The 16,146-nt window shown below is 43.2% G+C and overlaps 1 protein-coding gene across 2 annotated transcripts in view; it reads right to left on the minus strand.

The window, feature by feature from the left end:
* UBE3D (ubiquitin protein ligase E3D) overlaps positions 1-16,146 on the minus strand; it is a 155,029-nt gene that overhangs the window by 52,249 nt on the left and 86,634 nt on the right. For both annotated transcript variants that reach the window (XM_066604954.1, XM_066604961.1), the window contains exon 9: positions 14,221-14,359. In XM_066604954.1, the coding sequence (XP_066461051.1) occupies positions 14,221-14,359 (139 nt within the window). The remainder of the gene's footprint in view (positions 1-14,220; positions 14,360-16,146) is intronic.

Below are 16,146 nucleotides of genomic sequence, written 5' to 3' on the forward strand. Positions count from 1 at the left end.
TGCACTTTCCTCCAGCTTCAGATAATCTACAACCTGCCTGGGCACTCCTATTTCAGGTACTACCAGCTACGACATGTGATCAGGGCTCAGTTTCAGGGCCTGTCCATACCGATGTCCCTGACTCGGTTGGAAGGCTTGGCACAGATGTGCAACCTAGTAAGACCACTGTCCAGTTTCTATGCCCACCTGATGCAGTGTCTTGCCCCGTTGAGGGAGAGGGCGACCCAGAAGTGGGTCATTGACATTCCAGATCTGTTAGCGGAGGAGAGTGAAGACATATTGGTGAGCTCTGGTCCTCCTTTGATTAGTGCTAGAGATAGGCTTATCCAGGTAAAGTTTATACACCGTATATACTACACCCCATCCAGGCTACATGTAATGGGTCTGCTCCCCTCAGCGACCTGTCCCCGATGCTTAATTGCTGATGGGACCATCATGCACATGTTCTGGGACTGCGGTGTCATACGAGACTACTGGGGGGACATTCTTGTATTTATGGAGTCTCACCTGGGGGCCCCGAGGATCATGCACCCTGGGGTTTGCCTCTTTGGGCTTGTTGGAGACCTGCCAGTGGCAGCCGCAACCCGCACCTTATATAAGCTACTGTTTTTCTATGCTAAGAAGGTGATTTTGTTAAATTGGAAGCACCCTGGTAGGCCGACCAGAAACGCATGGATCCAGGTGGTGAACTCTGTGCTTCCAATGTATAAACTGACTTATATGGCAAGGGGATGTCCTGAGAAGTTTGACAAGGTTTGGGGGCACTGGATGAACTGTCCGGCAACAGCAGCAGAGATGCCTGTCTAGATACTGGGAATGGATATGGTGAGGGATACTCGCTTGAACCAATCTACTGTTTAGGCTAATTCTTTTTTTTTTTTTTTCTTTAAGAGTCGCGCAGGGTTGTTGTTTAATGTGGGAGGGGAGGGGGGGGGGGGTTGTTCTATCTATTTGTTTGTCCCTTTTTTGGTTGTTTTGTCTTGTTTTTTCCTTCTTTTTTCTCCTGGTGTCTTGGGGCTCCAGACTAGGAGCCCTCCCTGGTTGGGTTTGTTCCATTATGAGTAGTTGATAAATGTGAAAATGAACAGCCAAGTATTATGTTTTACGAGAAATGCACACGAATATGCGAGACACTCAGTGTTTTCACTTTTGTCTTTTTTTTTTCAGTTCTCATGTACTGTAATGTATCAGCAAGGTGTGCATTCTTTATGATGTCTGCTGTTACTGTATATTTGTCTTTTGGCTAAATAAACGTTCCTTTAAAAAAAAAAGAAAATGTCATCAAAAACATCAAGAACCAATAAGCAACCTTCTATAATACCAATATTTACCAGCTAAAACCGATTTACAGTCGTTCTGAAAAAACATCCACCCTTCTGGACCTTTTCAGGTTTTTCTCAAGGAACAGAACAAAAGACTTTAAAGTGAAAAGAAATCTCTACAAAGTGACCTGTGTGCATCATATTTATTAACCCCCAAATTACTAAATGTATAACTATTTCACCTGCTAGTACAACTATATCATCTTTACTGGAACAACCCGCTGGTTTTAGAAGTCAAGGCGTTTCTTGTGAGTGTCGTACATATGTAGGTCCAACTGTTCACGAGTCCGTATCCTGACACAAACACCATGAAGGTTGTTGAAAGGTTCAAGTCAAGGGATGGATACAATAAAAAGCCGCTCACTATCCTCTAAGTATTCCTTACTATATAGTAAGCCATTACAATAAAAAAAAAAAATGTACAATGCATCTAAAACTTGCAATCTGCAAAAATTGTGCAGGAAAGGCACTACTGTGTTGGCAGGATCAGTGGACATGGATCCACTAAGCTACAGACCGGTTAGGGTAAAAACTTGAGGAGACACCTGAGGTACCCCGGTCTTTATCCAGTCGGGGTGTGGCCTTCACTGTGGGGTCCTCAGGCTGTAGCACTCAGAAAATGGTCCTAGTATCGTGGCAGTTGACACTACTAAAAGGCCTAAGTGCAGTACATGAGGGTGTGAACTGGAGCGTAGTCAGACAGTCCAGGCCAGACGGCACACTTCAGCATTAGAGACAAAGCCATAGATCAGGTTACAGTAAACAAGTTCAATAGGGGGTCCAAATCAGGGCATGCAGCAGATAGAAGCATAGTCAGATAAACGAGCAAGGTCAGGGAACAGGAAGTCAAAAACGAAGCCCCTTGAAAGGACCACAAGGACTTCAATACTCAGGCACCATCCACAAGGGAAATTGCTTGACATAGCCTGAAATTTCATTTCCCATAACAGGGGAAACATTTAGTTTGGGAGCACTGGCCTTTTGAAGAGATCAGCCAGGAGAGCATTTGTCTTGGCCACTGTCACAATCAGTGAAGACACCAGGGCCCCATGGCTGCAGGGCATTGAAACGGAGTGTGCTGCGGCCGCCAGGTTGGCGAGTCTTATAACTGGTTACGCCATACAATCTAACCCCTCCTCCTTGCTAAGCAACAGAAAGTAGGAGCATAACATGTGACTGCAGGATAAGAGGATATGTAGCTTTGTTTAGAACGATGGACACACATAGGTTTGTATAGGGGCTTTAGACACAGAATTATTGGATGTTTATAACTCAAGACTATTTACTAAACAGCTTTATGTTTAGATGGTTTGGATCAGTAATGAATATACTTGCAAGGCGGACATACCCTTTAGGCCGCCTGCACACGAACAGGTCGAATTCCGCATGTGGAAGGCCGCAGAGGAATCCAACCCTGTGCCCAGCCGGCGTCCGCACTTGCCTGTATTTAATTTGTATGCGAATGGTCCAGATAGCTCTACGTCGGACATACGCAGCAAAAAATTTTGTTTTTAATCCCTGCTTTTCCAACACCATTGCTAGGTGATGAAGCATAATCTGCAACTTTTCCGCAATGTCAAATGCGAAGGGCCATGGGTTGGGCGGCTTCCATTGACTTCAATGGAAGCCGTCCGTGCGGAATCCGCACTAAAATAGAACATTCTGCGATTTTTCCTCCTTTTCGATTACGCAAGTGTGCAGGAAGAAGGGTTTTTCAAAAGCATGTAACAAACAGTATTTCCTTCGATCCACGGTGCGGATGACGACCATAGATTCCACAATGCAAATCCGTCTGTGTGCCGCCGGCCTGAAAAGGTTTGTTTGGTGTGGACAACTGCTCTCCACATGCCCCATCAGTGTTTCCTTGGGCTTTTATTTAACCCCCAGAATTGAGAGCTCTATGAAGAGCAGCTCTCCCTCTACATCAGTCCAGTCCTCACGATCTCCCAACAAGTCAGGTTTTCTGGATTTCCTTAGTATTGCACAGGGGGTGTAATTACTGTCACCCTTATGGGTGTCTAGCTGCAAGTAGCATGGTATAAAGACAGAGTTGCTCATTTAAATGATCTGTGATTTATACTTATCCATTGAGCAGTTTTGTAAATCTTAAAAGAGGTATTTCGGTTGTGAAGTAAATTTTCAAGAATCCTGGCAATAAATTTTGTTTAAGCACAGCTGGTTATTGGGTATAAATTGAGCAGCCATCATCTACTTATTGCGCCCTCCATTTCTGATGTGTAACCATATCACTATTTTCCTAGATGGCCAACACACCCCTGCTGATATGCAGCGCGAAACTATATTTTTCACAATTCCTTCCTTTGTACATCCCCACTAAGCACTGCCCTGCAGTGGGTCAGCAATTGGGTCCCGAGAACTGCAGAGAAAAAGAGCCGTCCCAGGGCGTTCCTACTGAGTGTGCCCGACCTCTAGCGATGGAATGCCTACAGGTCATATCCAGCGCAACTTGGGAACAAACACCTCTGAAGTGCTAGGAGAAGGTGATGGTTTATAGACCTTCAGACACAAAATCTACAGCAGAACCACATGGCAAACTTAATAATTTTGATAATCATTTATTTGACAGCAACTTTGCATAACTGGAATGCCACTTTAAGTTGGAAAATTTGCAGCGCCTGGCAGAGAGAATCAGCTCATTCATATTCATATATTCCCTGCTCCCTCCGCCCTCCGAACAGTGATTGACAGGTCTCTCCATGTGCATAGCAACAAGGAGAAACCTGTCAATTAGCATCTGGAATGAGAAGAGCCCCTACAAGATGCCACTAGCCAAAATGTGCGACTTATTCCATAACCCTGTCATAAGGGCTGGAGGAAATATCCATTATGTGTTCATGGGAAAAAAGTGCAGAAGATTCTGACACTCCTGTAGACTCCATAGGTCGTATTTATAGGCCACCTCATGGTAAGGAAATTCAAATGAATTAGGGATATCAGGCTCGCCTAGAACTTTATAAATATTTCATACCATCTTAAATATTAATTGGGGGCTGCTATGTAGCAGTGACCAAGCATGTACTAATAGCGTTAACATAGGTCAGAGGCTGCACGCACAGCGCTATGTTGAAGTATACACCTGCTAACATACCAATGTGCACTATGACGAATTACAGGAGTTAACTAGTCTGTTCATTCCACTTAAACTGAACTATGTAATCATTTAAAACGCACTCTTCTTTCCTAACTCTGCCTTTATGAGGAGGTATAACGGAGCAGGTTACAGAGCAAGCAGGACGAGACGATTCTTCTATAACTTTATAGGGAATGGTCTAAACTAATAACATACGAACAATTGTGCAGTTCACGTCTTTTATTAAGCACACAGCATAGGGAGAAATGGTGAACCCTTGAACCTAATAGCATGTAGATCCCCTTTTAGCAGGAATCACCTCCACCTTTAGCTGCAAGGAAGAATTTTAGAACATTGCTCCCTGCAAATGTATTTAAATCTTGCTATTTGTATAGCGCCAACTTATTCCGCAGTGCTTTCGAGTAATTTATTTATTACCCCCCACCAAGGGGGGATGGAAGGCTGAGTCAACCTTGAGCCAGCTACCCAAGCCAAGCGGGGATTGAACCCACAACCTTCAGGTCATGAGCGAGAGCTTAGGACTGCATTTCTGCTTTCTTAGTACACAAGGCTCTCTATGCCTTGCGATACTTTGCGTGCGCGCCGCTCTTTGGGTCACCCATAGAATTACTGAACAACATTCCCCTAATAATTATTGTCTTACTTGGTAATCGAAAATTAAAAAATGTATACTCTCCCAAGGTTACCAGTTTGAGCTTGGAGGGGGGCATCCTCAAAGAAGGGTAAAAGACAGCCTTCTTTGCACATTTTAATACAAAGTATTTTAAAATTGCACCCAAGACCATGTTTTACGGTGGTTTTCCACTGAGGAGTGCTGGACTTTCTTCTGTAACTAATGAATCCCTAACGCTCATGTTATGTATATAGGTTATTATTAGAGATGAGCGAGCATACTCGTCCGAGCTTGATGCTCGTTCGAGTATTAGGGTGCTCGAGATGCTCGTTATTCGAGACGAGCACCACGCGGTACTCGTCTCGATTAAACTAGCACTGACCATTGAATTCAACGGAGCCGGCAATACAGCCGGCTGCATTGAAAGCAATGGCCTGCCGGCGAGCGCGGGATGAATTGTCGGGAAGGGCTTAAATATATAAGCCCTTCCCTGCAATTCATCCAGAAATGTGTAAAAAAAAATATATATATCCTCACCTTGTCCCAGCGGAACGATGTTAGCCCATTGAATTCAATGGAGCCGGCAAAACAGCTGGCTCCATTAAAAGCAATGGGCTGCCGGCGATCGCGGGATGAATTGTCGGGAAGGGGTTAAATATATAAGCCCTTCCCTGCAATTCATCCAGAAATGTGTAAAAATAAAAAATAGCTGTGAGTAGTATTCAGCAGCCGGGGATTTAAAATCCCCGCCTGCTGAATGAGCTGCCTCTAATTGGTCACAGCCTGACCAATCAGAGGCAGATTCCACTCACACACCCATTCATGAATTTATGAATGGGTGTGTGACTGCTGCCTCTGATTGGCTCAGCGGGACCAATCAGATGAGAGGCAGCAGTCACTCACCCATTCATAAATTCATGAATGGGTGTGTGAGTGGAATCTGCCTCTGATTGGTCAGGCTGTGACCAATTAGAGGCAGCTCATTCAGCAGGCGGGGATTTTAAATCCTCGGCTGCTGAATACTACTCACAGCTGTTCGGAGCCTTTCAGGAGGACTGCCGCTGGCCGCACTGAACTCTGTCTGCCGGGACCAGGTGAGTATATATATATTTTTTATTTTTACACATTTCTAGATGAATTGCAGGGAAGGGCTTATATATTTAACCCCTTCCCGACAATTCATCCCGCGATCGCCGGCAGCCCATTGCTTTCAATGGAGCCAACTGTATTGCCGGCTCCATTGAATTCAATGGGCTAACATCGTTCTGCCGGGACAAGGTGAGTATATTTTTTTTTAATTTTTACACATTTCTGGATGAATTGCAGGGAAGGGCTTATATATTTAAGCCCTTCCCGACAATTCATCCCACGATCGCCGGCAGGCCATTGCTTTCAATGGAGCCAGCTGTATTGCTGGCTCCATTGAATTCAATGGGCTAACATCGTTCTTCTCTGCCACAGCTGTTACAGTTGTGGCAGACGAGAACGATCTTTATGCTGACAGTGTGTGTGTGTGTGTGTGTGTGTGGGGGGGGTCTCACTCTTGCCACTATTGTGGCTTAATAGTGGGACCTGGGAACTTGAGATGCAGCCCAACATGTAGCCCCTCGCCTGCCCTATCCGTTTCTGTGTCGTTCCCATCACTTTCTTGAATTTCCCAGGTTTTCACAAATGAAAACCTTAGCGAGCATCGGCGATATACAAAAATGCTCGAGTCGCCCATTGACTTCAATGGGGTTCGTTACTCGAAACGAACTCTCGAGCATCACTGAAAGTTCGACTCGAGTAACGAGCACCCGAGCATTTTGGTGCTCGCTCATCTCTAGTTATTATGAATGGGTTTCTACTGAGGTTTAGGGATGTCTTCCCATCTTGTACAACTACCAGGTAGATGTAGACAAATAAGACACAGGGACATTACGGGCATTGCTATGGAAGCAATATATATAGTTTCCTCCATATGGATCCAAAAAGGACAGCTCTAGTATTCTACTGTAAGTACAGGTACACAGAGGCTTATGCACATTTTGGTTTATTGAATATACTGCATATTTATGTGATTGAAACTTGCAATTCCCTACGTATTTTGGACGTTCCTGCGAGTTTTTGTGTGCGTAAATATGCTGTGTATTTGCATGCACAAAAAAAATTATACAGAAGGGCCCATTGTTTTACTATGCAAATATGCAGTGTACACATAGGTTTTCTGCATATTCACTTAAATGACCTGGGACATGTGTATTTTTTCACGCGACCGAACATCCGGTAAAAAAAATATGCCCATGTGAATGAACAGCTTTAATCAATGGGTTCTATTCACTGCAGATTACACACATTAAAAAAATGGGGGTAATCTACTGCGTATGGAAGTGTGAATGAGCCCAGCAGTTCTTTGTAGAACATCATTCACGGACATATACAAATTTTACACTTTGTGCTGATGAAGCAATTAAAAAAAAAAGTTTTACTAATATACTAAATCTAGTACATAAACTCACATTCAGACAAAAAAATTACAAATACTGAGGTTTTTGTGCAATTCTATTGCTAATCTTTAAATCCACTGCATTGGACGGTAGTGCTCTGCAATGAACGCATTTAGCCATTATAGCACTACAGTATCCGATAAGCTTTATGCCTCTATCAATAAGAGTAGGTTATGTTTGGAAGCTCAGATGCGACTGGACGGATAATCATCATCATGTTTGGAAGTATAGTGCGCACAGGAAGGAGTATATATCTAGAAAAAAATCTTTCATTTATGGAAAATATGATCCTGTAAAAGCCGCAAGCTTTCCAAATAACAGTTTACTTTCCACTGACCTTTCTAAAATAGGATCGTACGGTATTAAAAGAAATCAATCTTTACAAAATGGCTTATCATTAAAAACGAGAAACATGAGGAAACCAGAGTATCTGTTTTAAGAGCTTTTATGAAAAAAAACAAAAAACGTGAAGGAGCGTAAGCAGGGTATAATTGCAATCAAAAGGTATTTAATCGTCTATTGCAAATTAGAGTTATTTGCTGAATTTACAAAGTTTCAGCTGTTTGAAAAAAAAAATAATAATCAAACAAGGACAATTTAAATACCTCAACACAACTAACATAACAAGTGGTTTATCCAAATTCAACACAAAATCACACTTTTAATGACTACCGCAGTCTCAGAATTAGGGCTCATGCCCACGAGCGTCATGGGATACGCCCGCGGATTTACGCTTTGGAAGTACCGCGATTAAAAACAAAAAAGTGCCTGCTGGTGATTGCAGAATTCCTAGGTCTTCATTATGCTATAGTCATGGAGACCTCCCGCGGCATAAATCTGCGACAAATAGAACATACCGCAATTTATTCCCAGCTGTGGAAATCCACAATAGAATTCCACATGTGAGTACTGGCAGGCAGAAAACTATTAGGTTCCATAGAACCCAATAGCTGCGAATTTCCGCCACTGCAAACGGTAGAAATCCGTCCTTTGGCATTCACCCTTATTCAACCATCGGAATAGAATCTCCTCATAAGAGCAACCATTTGTAAATCAGGTGTTGTCTCAAGCACACCTGATGCAACTAATCAAGGGCTTCATTAGTTGCATCATGTCTGCTTGAGATAAAACATCAAATACCTGGATTGGCTAGGGCTTTGTTGACTGTAACATTTGGCTGCATGTTAGATATATGGCTAATTCAAGACAATGGTCAAAACATTTTACAGCAAAGATCATTTCCTTGTACAAACAATTGAAAGGATACAAAAAGATAGCAAAGGCACTAAATGTCTCTAGAGATATGGTTTACAAGTTTAAAGTGAATGGAACACTGGCCACATTACCTGGACGTGACAGGCAGAGGAAGCCATCTTCAAGTGGCACCAGATTCCTGAGGCGGCAGGTGGTTAAAAACCCTCAAGTGATTGCAAAAGATCTGCAGCAAGATTTGCAGGTGGCAGCAGGTAGTGGGGTTTCCACTTACACAGTAAGCACGTACTAAACATCTTCATGGTTGGACTCCAACATGGACATCTCTACTGAACCAAAAGGCACAGGAGAAGTCAGCTCAATATGCTCAAAACCATATAAAATAAGGCACGTAAGTTTGGGAATTCAGTTCTTTGGAGCGATGAAACAAAACTGGAACTTTTCAGGCCTATGGATATGTCTACAAGTGGAAGAACATAGCACACACTTAAAAACATCCCGCCTACAGTGAAACCTAAGCTATGTGGTGGCTCAGTGATGCCCTGGAGCTGCTTAGCTTACTTTGGCAGTGGAATCCTGAAGTGTGTGGAGGGCAAGATAGACTCACTCAAGTATCAGGAAATGTCTGGGCATCATTGGACCTTCCAACAGGACAATGATCCCAAGCATATCTTAAAGTCCACCAATGCTTGTTTTCAAGAGTCCTGGAAGATTCTATAGTGGCCATCACAGTCACCTAACTTGACCCCTTAGAAAATCTTTGGAGGGATTTGAAGAAGGTGGTTGCAGTAGGCAAACCCAAGACTATTAGTGAACTGGAAGCCATTACCCATAAGGAATGGGCTAAGATTCCTGATGAACGCTGTCAGAAGCTCCTGTCTGGCTATGCATTACGTTCTCAGCAGGTCATTACAACAAAAAGGGGCTGTACTGAGTACTAAACATGATTGTCATGAAGGACTGGAATAATTCTAAGACCACAGTAACCATTAAAAGTGCCATTTTGTGATAAACGTGGAGAACCACTTGTTATACCAGCTGCATTAAGTCATTTAAATTGTTCTTGTTTGATTTTTGCAAACCGGTTTATTTTTCAAAATCACAAACTTTCAGTTACTTTGCAATGAGTTCTGTCACTGACAGAGATCCACTATTACTCTCCTATCGCAACCCTTTCACTGTGAGAGATGGCTAAACGTAAGGGGAATCGGTCACCTACTTATAGAACTATAAGCTAAGCTTATAGATTGAAAGTAGGTGACCTGTAGAGTCTCACGATCATGGGCGGATTTCTGCTGCGGAATTTGGAGTGGGCGTTCTGCTTCGGATTCTGCAGCAATAACCTTCCACAGCATGCTACGAAAAAATGACTTTGCAATTGCGGTTTCCGCTCGCGGATTAAAAATCGCACCATGCTCCATCTTGATATGATTCCCACATGGGCGGCTTCCATTGAGGTCGATGGAAGCTGTCTGATACGTTGCTCATCCGCAGAGCAGGGGATTTTAAAAAAAAATAATTAAAATCTGTGCTTCGCATGTGTCCTGGCTGGCACTTCTGCAGTACAGAAGGAAGACAGAGACAGGTACACAGGGTCGCTGGCAGCAGGCACAAGCAGATTCCGTGCAGGATTCTCCATGCGGAATCTGTGTGTGCCCACTGACATGAGGCCTTATACTTACCTCCCCCATAGTTTCCCCGTTGTCAGTGGTGGAAGCCGCCAATCCTTGCATTGAGCTACTCTGCTATATAGTCCACCTGTTCTAATTTAATAATGGACGGACTATTTAGCAGTGCTGCTCAATGCACTGCAGCAGCGACTTCTAACGCTAAACAGCGGGGGAATGATGGGGAAGGCAAGTATAACATTTACATCCCTGGACTCCACAGGTAGCCTACTTTCAGCCCATAAGCTAAGCTTATACGGCTAAAAGAAGGTAACCGAGTCTCTTTTAACTTTTATAAGTATCTAGGATAAAAACAAACTGAACTGAGAGACAAGGAAAAAATACTGTCATATATAAGTGGCTCACTATAGTATGTAAATCCAAGGAGTAGCCCGATTTCTTCAAAAGAAAGGAAGAACGCACCCAAACTCGCTTATACAAGAACTCGAGGTTTAAATAGAATCAACCTACAGTGGTGCTTGAATGTTTGTGAACCCTTCAAGTTTCCTGCTTAAATAGGACGTAAAACTACATCATATTTTCACACAAGTCTTAAAAGCAGATGAAGAGAACAAAATCAAACAAATCAGTCAAAAATATTAGATTTGGTCATTTATTTATTGAAGAAAATGATTGAAAATCTCATGTCTCTGATATAACCCTTTAGAAGGACACTGAACAACAATGGAGTGCATGGCAGGACTACAAGGAGAAAGCCTCTGCTCTCCAAAAAGAACATTGCTTCCCATCTGCATTTGGCTGAAGATCACCTGGACAAGCCAGAAGGCTACTGGATCAATGTTTAGTGGATGGAGGAGACCAAAAAAGAGCTTTTTGGCTTAAATGAGAAACATTATGTTTGGAGACAGAAAAACAGGGCATTACAGCATAAAAATCTCATGTCATCTGCTTGGCTGCAGGTGGGCCAGGACGCCTTGCAATCATTGATTTTAAAAAAAACATGACTTCTGAATAATACCAGCAAATTCTAAAGGAAAAGGTCAGGACATCTGTCTGTGAGCTGAATCTCAAGAGCACATGGGTCATGCAGCCAAGCAGCGAGCCAAAGCGCACAGGTCATTCTACAAAAGGATGGTTAAAGAAGAATAAAGTTAAGGTTTTGAAATGGCCAAGTCAAAAAGACCTGAAGGCAGCATTTTCCTTAATAAATAATTAACCAGGTCTAACATTTTTGGTTCATTTGTTTGATTTGGTTCTCTTTATCTACTTTTAGAACTTGTATGAAAGTCTGATGTAGTTTAAGGTCAAATATAAGCAAAAAAATTCTGACGGGTTCACAAGCTTTCAAGCACTACTGTAAATATAACTATTATTGGTCTCCCTCCACAGCCCCTACAGAAGAGTCTAGCCCTGTTACTCCAATATGTGGAGTCTTTGTTTATGGACCTTACACCACGCACTAGATAAGCTGATAAAGTAGTACCATCAGTACTGCTAATGTGATAGCTGTGGAGATTTTCTAACAAAATAATCCTATTCTCTATGCGTTTCACCAGCTTTTTCCCTGTCTCATCGGAAGCACTAAGAGAAGCAGTAAAAGCTGCAAGGTGTGCAATAGTTTTGGAAAAGCGCATCGTTTACAAGTTCTGTCACAGAAAAGGTCTTCTTTAATTGGAAGTTTATTAATTGCCGTTCTCAGAATTTAGTCTGTATGACTTAAAGATGTTTAGGGATATTCCTACAATTTTTATTGCAACTAAACAGTTGCAATTCATAAATGTCTCTAAAGACCTCACTCCACTTAACCCTTTCCAATCCAATGTCGGGCCTGCCCCGACATCATAATTTCCCTCCACAACTCCGATGTCGGGGCAGGCCCGACACTGCAGTGCAGGAGTGCATCTGCACCCGATCATCAGACACATCGGGTGCAGATACACTCCTGCACTGGTCCTCATTGAGGAGCCCCGAGGAGAAGGCAGAAAGGGTTTTTAACCCTTTCTGCCTTCTCCTTTACACATTACATAGCGCTCATTTAGCGCTATGTAATGCACGGAGATTCGGGCCGGCGATCATGTGACCGTCGGTGTCACCTGACCCCCAGCTGTCACATGAACGCCGAGTCGGGAGCCTGCACCGTGGGGGGACCTGCTTACCTGTCCGGCGTCTTCTGCATTCTCCTTTTTGTCTCCCGGCTCGGCGATCATGTGACCGCTGGGTGCCACCTGACCCCAGCGGTCACATGATCGCCAAGTCGGGAGGCAGAAGGGAGAATGCGGAAGACGCCGGACAGGTAAGCAGGCCCCCCCACGGTGCAGTGAGCACCTGCACCCTCCTGAACTCTGTCAGTTCAGGAGGGTGCAGGGAAATGTATTTTTTCTCATCTATTCTCACCAGCTCCAATTTATTTGGAGCTGGGGAGAATGGCTGAGAAAAAATAATTGGATTGGAAAGGGTTAAACCTCAACTGCTTTTCTGGAAACTTTTGAAAAACGGAGTCACAGACATAACATCTGCTCTTTTTTTGCGTATATACATAGTAAAAGTCTACACCTCTTTAGGTTAAAAAGGCAGAATTTACGGCAGAATTCTGGTACAACACGAATGATAAATATGCCAGATTATAATTGGTGTATTACAGTGTACCTCCACTTAAAAAGGGTCTCCCTAAGTTGTAAAAAAAAAAAAAAAAATTGTGTAAATGCACAAGTGGTGATTAAATAACAAAAGAGGCTATGCTCACTGGTTTGTTCTGCCATGGCTGCTTCAGACCCTTGAATTCTTGCAGCGGGACCCGACCCGAGCCCCTGCAGAGACCAGCGCGGCACTCACCTTCTCCCGTGGCTCCGGCTCTTTGATGTGCCGGCTGCTGGCGCATGCGCAGACCGGAGCCCGGGGAGTGACATTTCTGTGCGCGGCTCTGTGAGCCGAGCACAGAAATAGAACATGCCGTGATTTGTTTTCTGCACGTGATTTCGCGCAGACCGATCGCGGCGTCTGCCTAGGATTGCGTTTTCTAACGCACTCCTATGGCAGCTTCCACGGGTGAAAATTCTGGGGGAAATCCCACCGCGGAATTTCCGCCTGTGTGCAGGGGGCCAAAGAAAGATATATCATCATCATAAAGGGCATTTTACAGAAGGACTGAGCAGTGGAGACGTGAATAAATACCAACAGACAACTAACCATTAGCTCCAGCATTATGTCTGCAAGTGTATTTTTTCCTCTCCTCCTCTTTCTCCTTACCTTCTGCTCTCATAGCTTTCATTGAGCATGACTCCCCCCTCCACTTCCTGTTATGCCATCTCCAGTAACAAACTAGGCAGCAGTGAGTAGATAGCAAGTGAGAAGGAAGACCCCAAGCGGCCAGCACATGAGTGATTGTTCAGCACAAAAACCTAATGTTAGATTAAGTAAATAGCAGTTTTGCTACTTATCACACTGGTTGTCATAGAAGCACGTTTAAGCATGTTTGTTAACAAATCCTCTCCATCTCACCCCTACAAGTACTCTTTACATGTTAACCTTGCAGCAGCGCTCAATTCCATATATGCCCTACCTCCCAAGTCTTTGCAATGCACTGGACACCAGTTCATGGCACAGTGAGGCTTTCTCCACCGCAGTGGCATTTGACACGGCTACATCAAATACAAGTTGCTGAGTGCATAATAAATGTATTAGAAGTGCTGCGGACGGAATAAGTTGGAGCTATACATATAAAGATTATTATTATACAGTTGTTCGATAAAGACGAGAGATACATTTTGGGCAGTATTAAAAACCTGGCTATAGGCAAAATGAAAACATTTGTGACAAATTACATTACAAAGTATACGGTGGTCATTACCTTCCAGTTGTTCATGAAGCGTAAGGAATGAGGCAATGCAGAATTGCTGAGGGAGAGGAGCAAGATGAGTTCCAGGCAAGTACTGGGTGGGAATGTAAGCGAATGGGCTCCAGTCTCATTCATCCAATTATCCACAAGTCTAAAAGTGACAAATATTTTATTAGAGAGAACTGAGCTTAGTTATCATAAAGTTGTTAGAACTCAAAGAAAGACTTATTTTCCGGCAGATGTTCTCCCATTAGTAACATCGAAAACTGATTAACACAGACCTCAGCTTTGGAATGACTTCTTAATATGTTCTCTAAAAATAGACATTTTAATTGTGCAGTATTTGCCATTAGAAAAATGTTCAGGTTTTTCATTCTGCTTCAGTCGTGTTGTGCGGCTGCTCTTCCTCCCTCTCCAGGGTCTCTTAACATTCCGGTGAGAGAGTAGTTGTGATTACAGAACTAATAAAAGCAAGACCAGTAGCTATTTACCTTTATGGAGGTAGAAAAACACCCGATTTACATTCTGCTCATTTTGTAAGAAAGGGATTAAGAATGTGTCTCCTCGTTTATACATGAGATGTATGAGGACTTGTGACATAATGACAATTGGACTGTGAAGAAAAGTTTATTTTACGTTATATTTGACTTGTGCAGAAAATGACCATCCAATTCACATCTTCAATATCCTTTCTTTCTAAGGAAACGTATATACTAACACTTAAAGCATACCTCTAGTGGAAAATAAAAAGTACATCCTCATGTGTAGCATCTTTTGGAAGCTTTTCCCTTCAAAGCTCAACCGTTTGTGCTGTACACGGATCCAGCTTTCTATTTCACTATAGGCTTCTTCAGATGGGTGTATAATGGGTTTGTGTGCTGTCCATGTATTTCATAGCACATAGACCCTTTATAACCTATGAGGTTATACATACAAGAGATCTTTAACACAGACCATCTCAGCATATGCCATTTTCATCTGTCTTCGAGCATAGCCCATGCACTGTGCAGAGGCTGAGTAGCTCCGACAGAACATAGGTGGGTGCCCTTGTGCTGTCCGATGCATGCTGTGTCTGAGATGCTTGGGCGTCTTGAACTTAATATGTTGAAAGCCAGTAAAATGGGTAAGGAAGGATATTTTGATGGTTAGACAACTGAACCAAAACATCTTCAAAACAGCATGTCTTGTGGAGCGTTTCCAGTATATGTTAGCACCTACCAAATGTGGTCCAAGGAAAGATGACCAATGAGCTGGCATTCGGTTTATGGGAGCCCAAAGTTCATTGACGGACATAGGGATCTGATCCCACAAAAGAGCTACTGTAGCACAAATTGCTGTGAAAGTTAATGCTGGCTATGAGAGAAAAGTGCCAGATGACACACTGCATCGCAGCTTGCTGATTATAGGGGTATAGCCAAAGACCAGTCAGAGCTCCCCTGCTAACCCATGTCCACCGTGAAAAGTGCCACCAATGGAGACATGAGCATGAGAACTGGAATGCAGAGCAATGGAAGAAAATGGCCTGCTGAATCTCATTTTCTATCTCATCATGTGAATGAATGGGTGCAACACATACCTGGGAAACAGATGGCATCAGGATGCGCTATGGGGAATAGGCAGAGGTGCTCTGGGCAATGCTCTGCTGGGAGACCTTGGGTCTTGGCATTCATGTGGATGTTACATTGACATGTAATAGCTATCTAAACACTGCCGCAGAGCAAGTACACCTCTTCATAACATGTTCTGAATGTAGAGATTGGAGAAAGCTTCTACTAGAAACCTCTGCCAGTGACTTATCTCCAACTGCTTATCTTCAGGAGAACAAAAGGATTGAGTATTAAACTCCAACAGCCCAATCCTTATGTGCTCAACTTCTGCCGCCAACCGATAGTCAAGAGGCCCCCTTACATATTAGATGATCAACGAGTTTGGTTGATA

Source organism: Eleutherodactylus coqui, chromosome 1 (assembly GCF_035609145.1).
Source record: "Eleutherodactylus coqui strain aEleCoq1 chromosome 1, aEleCoq1.hap1, whole genome shotgun sequence".
Taxonomy (NCBI): domain Eukaryota; kingdom Metazoa; phylum Chordata; class Amphibia; order Anura; family Eleutherodactylidae; genus Eleutherodactylus; species Eleutherodactylus coqui.